The 10533-nt window shown below is 38.6% G+C and overlaps 1 protein-coding gene across 5 annotated transcripts; it reads left to right on the forward strand.

Moving 5' to 3' along the window:
- The first annotated feature begins 8196 nt into the window (after nt 1–8196).
- LOC131003460 (zinc-finger homeodomain protein 2-like) lies at nt 8197–10114 on the forward strand. 5 transcript variants are annotated; one of them, XM_057929930.1, is made up of 2 exons: nt 8197–8568; nt 9195–10114. In XM_057929930.1, the coding sequence occupies exon 2, from the start codon at nt 9209–9211 to the stop codon at nt 10016–10018; it is 810 nt and encodes a 269-aa protein (XP_057785913.1). In that variant the 5' UTR covers nt 8197–8568; nt 9195–9208; the 3' UTR covers nt 10019–10114. The 5 variants fall into 5 exon arrangements, with proteins under 5 accessions (XP_057785913.1, XP_057785915.1, XP_057785916.1 ...); XM_057929932.1 differs by having other exon boundaries at nt 8240–8582; XM_057929933.1 differs by having other exon boundaries at nt 8561–9011.
- Nucleotides 10115–10533: the final 419 nt, after the last annotated feature.

Raw genomic sequence — 10533 nt, forward strand, 5'->3', positions numbered from 1 at the left:
GATCCCTCTGATCTCGCTGATCTCTCTGATCCCGCTGATCCCTCTGATCAGTCCTCCTCTGACCTTCATTTCCCCTGTCAATGAAGTGGTCGAGACATCCCTGGCGCACCAATAACTCCAATTGGTGCTTAAGGTGTCCACAATATTTCGTGTAATGCCCGAAGGAATTGTGATATTCACACAACTTATTGTTAGGCCCTTCCTGCGGCGGCCCAGTCCGGTAGGTCCCCGGTGCCCTAAAGAACGGCTGATCCTTTATCAGATGAAAAATTTCTTCTTGTGGTTTAATCAAGGGCGTGTATTCGGTAAACCGCGTTACTTCATTCACTGTGCGCTGTTGATTAGATGACATTCCCCCCTGGGGTGGGAGTACCCTAGGAGGCAACCCTCTGAATGGGGCCCTATCTTGCTGTCTTTGTCGTTCGGGCGCTTCCTCAGCTTTCTTGACTCTGTGTTTCTCATTTTCCACCTTCCTCGCCATTTTGGCGTCCTCCAACTGTAGATAACCCGGCAGCCTTGCCATGATGTCATCAAAATCCCTTGCTGGTCGAATTTGTAATTCGTCAAAAAAGATCCCTGGCCTGAGTCCTCTGACATAGGCGCAGTTTTTAATTTGCGATTCTGCCTCTGGCACCTCCAGAGCGGCAAGGTTAAATCTTGCTGTGTACTCCCGAAGCGTTTCTCCCTGCTCCTGCTTAATATCCATCAGCGAAAGGGCTGACTTCCCTACCCTTCGTGAACTCGCGAACTGACGCAAAAAACGAGTCTGTAATTCTTCGAAAGAGTGAATGGAATTTGGGGGCAGCGTCCCAAACCATAACTGAGCTGGTCCAGTAAGGGTAGTGGAGAAGATCCGGCACTTGATGCCCTCCGTGTACATGTGCAACGTAACCAACCCTTCAAACCGATTGAGGTGTACTTCCGGATCGGTAGTGCCATCGTAATCCAGTGAGATGGGCTTGTAGCTTCTAGGTAAGGCATCTGCCAAAATATCGTCCGAGAAAGGACTGCGGTTGTGGATCGGGTGGAACCTCGATGTCTTAGCTCTCTTGTCCCCCTTATGCCTCCCCTGTTCCCTTCTGTCCCTGGGTACTTCATGAGCGTGGCGCTTGTGGACTCTATATTCATGTCTGCCAGAGGAACACTCCGGCTCTCTTTCCTCTGACCTCTCTGTGTAGCGCGATTTTTCCGATCGATGGGACTTCTCCACCCGGTGCGATTTTCCTGACCTCTGTTCCCTGTCCTCCCTTCGGGATTTCTCCCTCAGTGACTCCTCCAGATCCTGGAGTTGATGTTTCAGCTGAGACACTTGGTTTTTTAGCCGAGCTTTCTCCCTCGGTCTCTCTTCCTCGAACACCAGAGAGACGGATTGACTATCAGACTCGTCAACCCTCTCCTTTCTCACGACACTGTTGAGTCTGACCCGGCTCCCCTCTGGTCTTCTTTCCACTTCCCTGTCAGCAGGGTCCCCTTGCATTTCCAGAGGCATCGCAGCTTGTTTGTTGATTGCTAAAGCGTTTACCTCCTGAGCAGCGGGAGGTGGGGCCTCAGTGCCCTGCAAAGTAGCCGTTCCCACCAGTGGAGCTACAGTGGGAATAGCGGACAACATGGGAGTTCCCAGTGCCTGCCGCACAGCGGAGTAGTGAAGCAGCGCCATCATCTGTTCCATTGACCCAAACGTGATCTGTCCCGCTCCCGACGCGGGAGTTAAGCATGGCATGTCAGATCCTGGAGTCACCAGAGCAGATCTCTGGAGACTTGCATTCAACCCTGTCAACGGAGTGGCGGGGATAGCCTGAAACCCTGGTGGGGCAGTGAAGGTAGCATTGCTCTGTAGGCCCGGGAACAGTGAAGGTGGCATCTCAGTGGTGAGAGCAGCGGAGTCGAACTCCCTTTCTAGGTTGCGGTGAGCATCTGATGATCCCATGGTACCTACACATAAACAAAGTGAGAAACCATTCTAACGACGAAAGAATAAACCCCTTATTACCGATTGGAGTCCCAATGTAAGAAATCCAATAAGAAATCCCGGCTTCCGGTGCAGAGACCGTTAAAAAATTCCCTTCCAAGTAATTCTACACTCGGGGAAATAAACCCAGAGTATAGATTGAGAAAACAGAGCCCTCAATAAAACTTCCACAGACGCAAAATACCAGAGATAAACACAAGCAGAGCTACCACCAAAAGATATGTTAGCACGATTGCATTAAACATGATAAGAAAATGCATTATGTAAGAGGTCAAGCTAATAATACGAAGATTAGTCAAGGAAAACATGGAGAATCATGAATAATCGTTTCCCATAAGTGAAGATCATTCACAAAACAATAATATGGATTTCACCAAAACAAAGACCAAGTGTTAATTATCATATTATTGAGGTAAAACTCTTGCATCAACGACAATAAATACTCTTGACATCGACGATTAACCACGAAAACCCATAGATCCGCAGCAAAAAACCCCAATATATCAGGATCAGAGCATTGCTTCCCAATTCAATCATCGAAATCGAAGATCAACCACGAAAATCATGGAAAACACCCATAAACCCCCTCCCTTAAACGAAAAACGTCTATAAACCCTCGGCACATAACCAATATAACAAAAACAGAGCATCAACTCCGATCCAATCGATACAAATCGAGGATTAGTCACCAAAACATAGGAAGTAACGGTAATTATCAATCGCAAACAAAGAATACTCACGGATTAGCAACGCGAACCCGAGCACAACAGAAGCAAAGTACTAATCGGCGTATTATCGACGCAAACCCCTGAATTAACAGTAATAATCACACGTTTCACCGAAAACAGGATAAAACACGAAGATCACCCACAATTATCGCATTAACACGCAAAACAACCATATACAAGCACCATAAACCCAAAATATCGGGGATCCGTAAGGAAACGTCGAACATAATCGGAACAGAGCACCCAAATACAATTTCCTCATGCAAAACATTAGATCGGTGAGTAAAATCTCAATTCTACAAGAGAACCCCTTATTCGCAGATAATTACACCAAACAAACGGTAAATAAACGTAAATTTCCCCTAATTCATGTTTTACGCCCGTCGCCACCTTTCCCCATGCACCCAAAACACACATCAACGCAGAGCTCAGCAAATTAACCACATATTAAACCAGAAAACGCCATTAAACGATTAAACATAGTTGGAAATCCAGATTATTCGGACCAACCGGTGCCAACGCCCGCAAATCCGATTGAATTCACAGATCTGCGTACGCCGGCGACCGTAATCTCACGTCTTAATTCAGTAGCTTTCCCACAGACGGCGCCAGTTGGTGTTTACGGAACCAACACCTAAATCTATAAAAGGAAACGTAAAATTCTACCTAGTCGAGAAGGCTGGAAAGAGTAAAAATAGCTGATCGGGAACCTTGCTCAAGAGAGAAAACAACTGTAGTATTCGAAAATATGAGATAGCGTCCCCTATAATACATGAGCTCGGGCCCTATTTATAGATTTACAAACGGAGGGGTAAAATAGTAAAAACATCTTCGGTGCATGCGTCTTGCGTGATGGAAGGGTACAATGGTAATTCCGATAATACGCGGGAGACCTTCCCGCGCGTTTATTGACTTCTTTGATGGAAATGTCTTCTCTGGCGAAGGCGTCTTCTCTGGTGATGTTGACATCTCTGACATGAAGGACTCCTCTGGTAAACGCGTCGTCTCTGGTAAAGGCGTCTTCTCTGGTGATGTTGACATCTCTGACATGAAGGACTCCTCTGGTAAACGCGTCGTCTCTGGTAAAGGCGTCTCTTCTGGCAATGGTGACTTTTCCGGCGCGGATGACTCCTCTGGAGAAGAGGGCTCCTCTGTCGAGAATGACTTCTCTGATGCGGGTGACTCCTCTGACTAGAGTCATTCCTCTGATGGATGAAATCCTTCTGGTAACAATGGTTCTTCTGACCCATACGACTCCTCTGATGAGAGTGATTCCTCTGATTTGTACTCTCTCCCTACTCTGCATATATTGCTCCTCACCAAGGGATTTTCGTGGGGAAGCAGTGTTGGGAATTTTTGTGACAACAAGAAGAGCGATGATTTAGGGTTCCTAAAATTCATTTTTTTTAATTATTATTAAAATGATTTTTTTTTAAGATATTAAAATGAATTTTTAGTTGTATATATGGTGGAATTAGTGTATTAATAAGTATATATATATACACACATATATACACACATACATACAAAACAATATTGTTTCGTATGGTGAGGTGAAAAAAAAAATCCACCTATTAAGATGAATCATCTTTCTCTTACCGAATTTTGCATATCGAGATATTTTATAATAAACACTAAAAGTTCGGAATTTTTTAAGAAAATAAATATTAAAAATATTTTATGAGAAAACATTAAAAGGTGGAGACACAAAACAATGCAAAACCGGTTATTCTATTGTTAGTGTTATTATGTTTTAAAAAATAGTTATGGTTTTTTAAAATATAAGTTAAGAATCTAAAAGTAAAGCATGTGATGAAATACCATTAATTAAAGTATTGCTCGATGGGTCTAAATAGGAATTTACCAAATGATTCGAATAAATTGTGGTTCGATCGAAGCCTGCTGCCGCGCGCACTACTTTTCTTTGGAGGGGAAAAACTTTCATTAATTGATTCAAATTAGGGTGTATTTTCTTCGATCATAAATTTAGTGTAATAATATTAGATGAGGAATAATAAATAAGAAATTTAAAAATAATTCTTTTATTCAATATTTTTTCATGATAAATTTACAATAAAAGAAAACACATGTCCTTAAATTTTTTAAAATTAATTAACCAATTAAGTTGGAAAATTCCCAGGTCCATATACAATTAATGCTCGTTTGGTTTAAGTAGATGAATAGAAAGAGAATAGAATTAAATAGAGGAGTGGAATGGTAATAATAACCATTACTTTTATTGAGTGTTTTGTTTAACAATGAAAATATATCATTAGTAAGATATTGTCTTTCTTTTGTTTCCTCTCTATTTTGAGGGGTAACAAATTGGGTGATTGAGTTACCTTATTTGAGGTAATGGTTAACTCATTACCCAAACCAAACAATGAGTATTAATGGATTCAATTAATTAATTCTCTTTCCAACATCTAAAAACACTCAACCAAACGTGGGCTTAGACGGAAGGTTAGCGTGGAATGGTGAGCCATAAGAGTAGCCGAACAAAAAGCCTGAAACACATTAAGTATGATTTAAAAGTCGAATTTTTCATTTTGCACATGTTGAGTTGAAGTGACATAACTGTTATCTTACCTCAAAGAAAAAAATATTCATTCCAATAATCATAAAAAGCTGTAAAATAAAAAACAGGCGGAAAAGGAAAATTTATACAAGGAAAAGTTCGTTATGTATACAAAATAGAGGGGAATTATGTTGTGGTTTTTGTTTATTAAATTTCGAGAAGTTTTTTCTTTTTATATTCTTTATTTTTGAGAAGTCGTTGCTTTCATTTTGTCAATTTGATATATGTTTGGGGGGAAATTCAGAGAGCGATAGTGTCAAGTGTAAAAAGAAGAAAGACTTCAAAGCCCAACGCATGTAGGCGAACTTTTTGATAGAAACGATAATATTAGTACTACAAATCAACACGAGACAAAATTAGTTAAAACCAGACAAAAATATTAATTAGTTTCAAAATTAGTTAAAATATAATTGTAGGCGCTCAAATTTTATCAAAAAGAAAAAGGAAATTAATTTTAATAATTTCATATAGATATAGATCAATTTTTATGACCATGAATTTCAAGCCATTATACATAGATTTTCAAACCCCCATAGGTTTGCAGCGGATTAAGCAATGAAATTTGATTAAAAATGGCAACCACACGTACGTACTTCTCCACTGCATATGTGAGTAATAACACGCCTAACTTATATGTATTTTGCCCTCCAAATATATTTTGGAGCTTTATGCTCTGTAATAAGTTTGGGTTATAAGATTTGTTATGCGTATCACTTTTATTTTTCATTTATTTTTATGTTTTGTTTTAGCTTAATTTGTAGTTTTTTTTTTTCTTTTTAATTTGGTATGTGAATTGTTGAAATTGAGACTTCTAGGGGTGTAGAGGAGTTGTACTTGTTGCCATGAATTCTTGTGAAACATCTATGATGATATCTTTGAAAAATTGAAGTGTTGAAATTTTTTTATGATTGAGTATGATTTGGAGCTGATTTGAATGGATTTAGTGTAGTTTTGATCTCGACTTTTTGGACATTGAATAAACCTGTTAGAATACGAGACATAATCATTCTTTCTTTTGAGTGTTGTTATACATGCAATGATTTTTTAGAATCTACCATGGTTTCTATACGAGGTTGATATTGTGCTTATAATTTGGGGATGATCTTAGGCCATCTTTATCCAAATTAACACTAACCCTTGATTGAAAAAATCATATTTGTTATCCATTTTGAGCCATTCTAGCCTATATTCAGATGTTGAACTTGATTACTAAAATAGTATCAATATAACTTGAAACTAAACGGTGCAGTTGACGACAAGTAATAAGTTGAGTATCATATCTATATGGACTGAATTAGTGAAAACACAAGGAATAATCTAACACAAACACTTAACTAATATCCAAACTAAATATATAGCTAAACGAATAATAATTAAATGCAGTAAAACAAACACAAGATAAAATATCAAGTGAAGTCCAACGTTCGATACGATAACAAAACAAATGCCTTCCACATCAACCTTATAAATTTTGAGAATATCACAAAGGCATATTTCAATAAATCTCAAGGACTACTCAAAGTCCATTCAATTATCAACTTGAAGACAATAATAAAAGGATCCGGTAGAAATTACAATATGCAAATACAAGTTGAAGTTGCAAGCAATCAATTTGTATTTACTAAATTAAATACATAAATTTATCTTTACAAATTAATGTTTCCACATGATACTTTAAATTTTTAAAATGCAAATGATATTTTATAAAGGTAAATGATACTTTGTATAATAAATGATAAATTTAATATATGCAACTGACACTTTTAATAACAAAATTTGATATTTTGTCCGATTGATCGATTGATCCAACCGCATAGTTCTCCTTGACGAGGAAGTTTGCCAATATTTAAATACAAGTTCCAAAAAAATATACATACAATGCATGTATATTTCTAAAATTTTAGCATTTTATTATTACTTAATAAATGTAATAAATTTGAAAAGTTCTTTGTATTTATTAATAAAGTGATAAATCTATAACACACATAATATTTTTCGTGCATTGCACGCAACTTGTATTAGTCGGATAAAAAAAATTATGTTCTACACAAAAAAATTAAGAGGTTGCATATGCTTCAATTAATTAAATTCTAATTAAATTAATTAAACATTTAAATGTGGATTGCTAAATTTAAATTATAATTTACTAAACTCTCATTGTGAATTATTAAACCTAATTATAAATTATTAAATTCTAATTAAGAGCTATTTAAACCCAATTAAAGAACAATTAACTCTTAGGAATACGAAATTGATTAAGGAATTTAGGAAATTATTAAGGGGTTTAACCGTTGTAGGGTCGGCCCCACACTATAACCAATTACTCTCTTCGTCCCACTAGTAATGTCTTATATTCATTTTTTCATAAAAAAAATTAATTTATTCAAAATATTATTAATGGTGGATCCAACTTACTTTATACACCAACTCATTTAAAATAATTTTTAAATATTTTTCACGAATTCACTTTAAATATTAACTACAATTTTTTTTTTTAATTTACGTATTCAAAAGTAATGAGACGTTATTAATAAGACGAAGGGAGTATTTGTCTTAAATTTAATATTCGAGTGAAAATTTAAAATGCCATATTCCTTAAGTTCTATAGTAAAAATGTCATCTTTTATAAACATAAGCATTCTATGCCATATTCTTTAAATACCATTTGATTTGATGAGTTTGTTTGATTTTCTGTGAAAGTCTTAACCGATTTAACAGTTATCAGTCATAAAAGTCAACGATTTGACAGCTATCATTCAAGTCGTGCTAGATCATGTGTCCGCCCGAGCGGACACATAATTTTATTGGTCGGACACTTAATTTTCATGATGAAACTTTTTGAGCTATTTAAAATTAAAAATATTGTTTTATAGAAAAAAGTTGTGAATAGTCCATTATTTAAATTGCTTCCAAACGCACTAATTGCTTGAGAGAAAGAGAGAAGTGAGAATCTGACACATTAACTTGACCAAAATGCTGTGCTGTGGACCATCATTTTCACTCCCCATTACATCCTCAACAAACGCACAAAACTCTCTCTCTCTCTCTCTCTCTCTCTCTAAATAATAGAAATCTTATGTCGATCAATGGGATATGATCATCTCGAATTGCTTTAAGAGCCCTCGCAATTATATCTACGATGCTTTCCAAATCAAGATTATGCAGCAAAGGAGTCGGTTGCTGCACAACTGGAGAGCAACAATAAGTCATCTCTCTCTCTCTCTGTGGGAATGAATGAGGCAATGGATCAGTGTTAAAGAGAAGCAATATACTCTTGTCGGTGGTTTTGTAGAGTAAGCCTCTCTGTGTCTGTATCTCAAACCAATTTCGCCCCACTCATCCCTAACTTACACACCATTTATTTTATTTACTTGGAATCTTTGGATGGCTTTTGGGGGACACACAAACTTCCTCGTTTTCTTTCACACTTCTTAGCCATCTCTCTCTCTCTCTCTAAAATTAGTTGCCTGAAACTGGATTTGTTATTGCTGACGGTGGTGCACTGTCGTTTTATCTCAGGGTTTGGTTACTTTAATTGCATCTTAGCTAGGGTGGTGGGGTTGGGGGCCCATTTAAGTTTTATGTCCGAAATTTAGTCTCTAGATTCTTTGATTTATTATTGCTCCTTAGATTTTCTTGGAATGAGGTCAAAATGTGTAGCACCTCCTGCTTGCTTATTGGGAATAGGGTTTTGAGAAATATTGGCCAAAATGGGTGGTGGGCTTACCACTAAAAGGTCCAATTCAACATAAAACAAAAGGCAAAAGCTCTTGGATTACTGATTTGATTAGCATCTTGTCCTCACATTAGCTCAAGTTAAATCCAAATTAGAGGCAAAAATTCAAGGAATCAATTGAACACATAGCTAGATTGTGTTTGTGTTTGCTCATATTCATATTGTGGTGTTTCATGTTTTTAGGTAGCTAGGATTTGATGGAACGCAGAGGTCAAGAGAGAGATATCGGCCTGAATCCGGAATCAGAATCTCCGGTGAAGCTGCCGCTTGCCGCCATTGTTTCGACTCCGGCGGATAGGAGGGGAAATGCGACGGCGCCTACCCGCCGCGGGAGCGCCATTTTCAGCCCTACCCAAACCCTAGATCACCGGCAGCGGCTGAAAGACCCCTCCCCAGATCCAGATCCATCCACCCCCACAGCTGAGGGGCCGTCAAATTCAAGGACTCCGCCGTCGCCGCCAAACAATTGTGTTATTAGATATAGAGAATGCCTGAAAAATCACGCCGCCAGCATGGGCGGTCATGTCGTCGACGGATGCGGAGAGTTCATGCCCAACGGAGAGCAAGGCACGGCCGAGGGTCTGCGATGCGCCGCCTGCGATTGCCACCGCAATTTCCACCGGAAAGAAGTCGACGGCGAGGCGCAGCCCTCCAACCTGTACCAATTCCGGACACCAGTGGTGAACACCCAAACTCCGCAGGCGGCGGGAGGCTTCGGCGCGGCGGCGCCTGCTATCATGAGCTTCGGCGATGAGTCTTCAAGCGAGGATCTGAACATGGGCGGCGGCGGGGGGCATGCAGCGGGGTCGAAGAAACGATTCCGGACGAAATTCAGCCAGGAGCAGAAGGATCGGATGCAGGAATTGGCGGAGAAATTGGGGTGGAGGATTCAGAAGCAAGACGAGCAGCAAGTGCAGCAGCTCTGCCAAGAAACCGGCGTAAAGCGCCAGGTTTTCAAGGTGTGGATGCACAATAACAAGCAGGCCATCAAGAAGAGGCAGATTTGAACGTTTTAATTAGGTGAGTCATCAAATCTTAATTTACCTCTCTAATCTTAATGTAATCATTACTTGATTAATTAATCACCTCATTCTTCCCTCTAATTCCTAGTTTACCTCACAAATTAATTCAAGGACTTGCCTGTGTGTGACTAGGCCAGCCTACGCTGTCAAAAACTTTATAATACGCAAATTATATAATCAACTGAATTTTACATGTATACTTGTAATTATTGCATGGATCATCGAACAAGTAAAGAGAATTTGCATTGATGATAAAGGTTGATTGAGAAATTTGACTTCAATCTACCATGAAATTGTGAAATAAGACATTTATGTGGGAATAAAATTCTTTGCAAATAGGACACTTATTTGGGGACTAGCTAGGTAGTAGTATGATCATGAAGTTATGTCTAGAGGTAAACTAATTCTAGTTGTTTTATTTGTAGTATACATAATGCATGCAAATGCTTGAAAATTTTAGTGACAATTAGAATAATATTGGTATGATAGTTTCGCAACTG

This window comes from Salvia miltiorrhiza, unplaced genomic scaffold (assembly GCF_028751815.1).
Source record: "Salvia miltiorrhiza cultivar Shanhuang (shh) unplaced genomic scaffold, IMPLAD_Smil_shh original_scaffold_217, whole genome shotgun sequence".
Lineage (NCBI taxonomy): Eukaryota > Viridiplantae > Streptophyta > Magnoliopsida > Lamiales > Lamiaceae > Salvia > Salvia miltiorrhiza.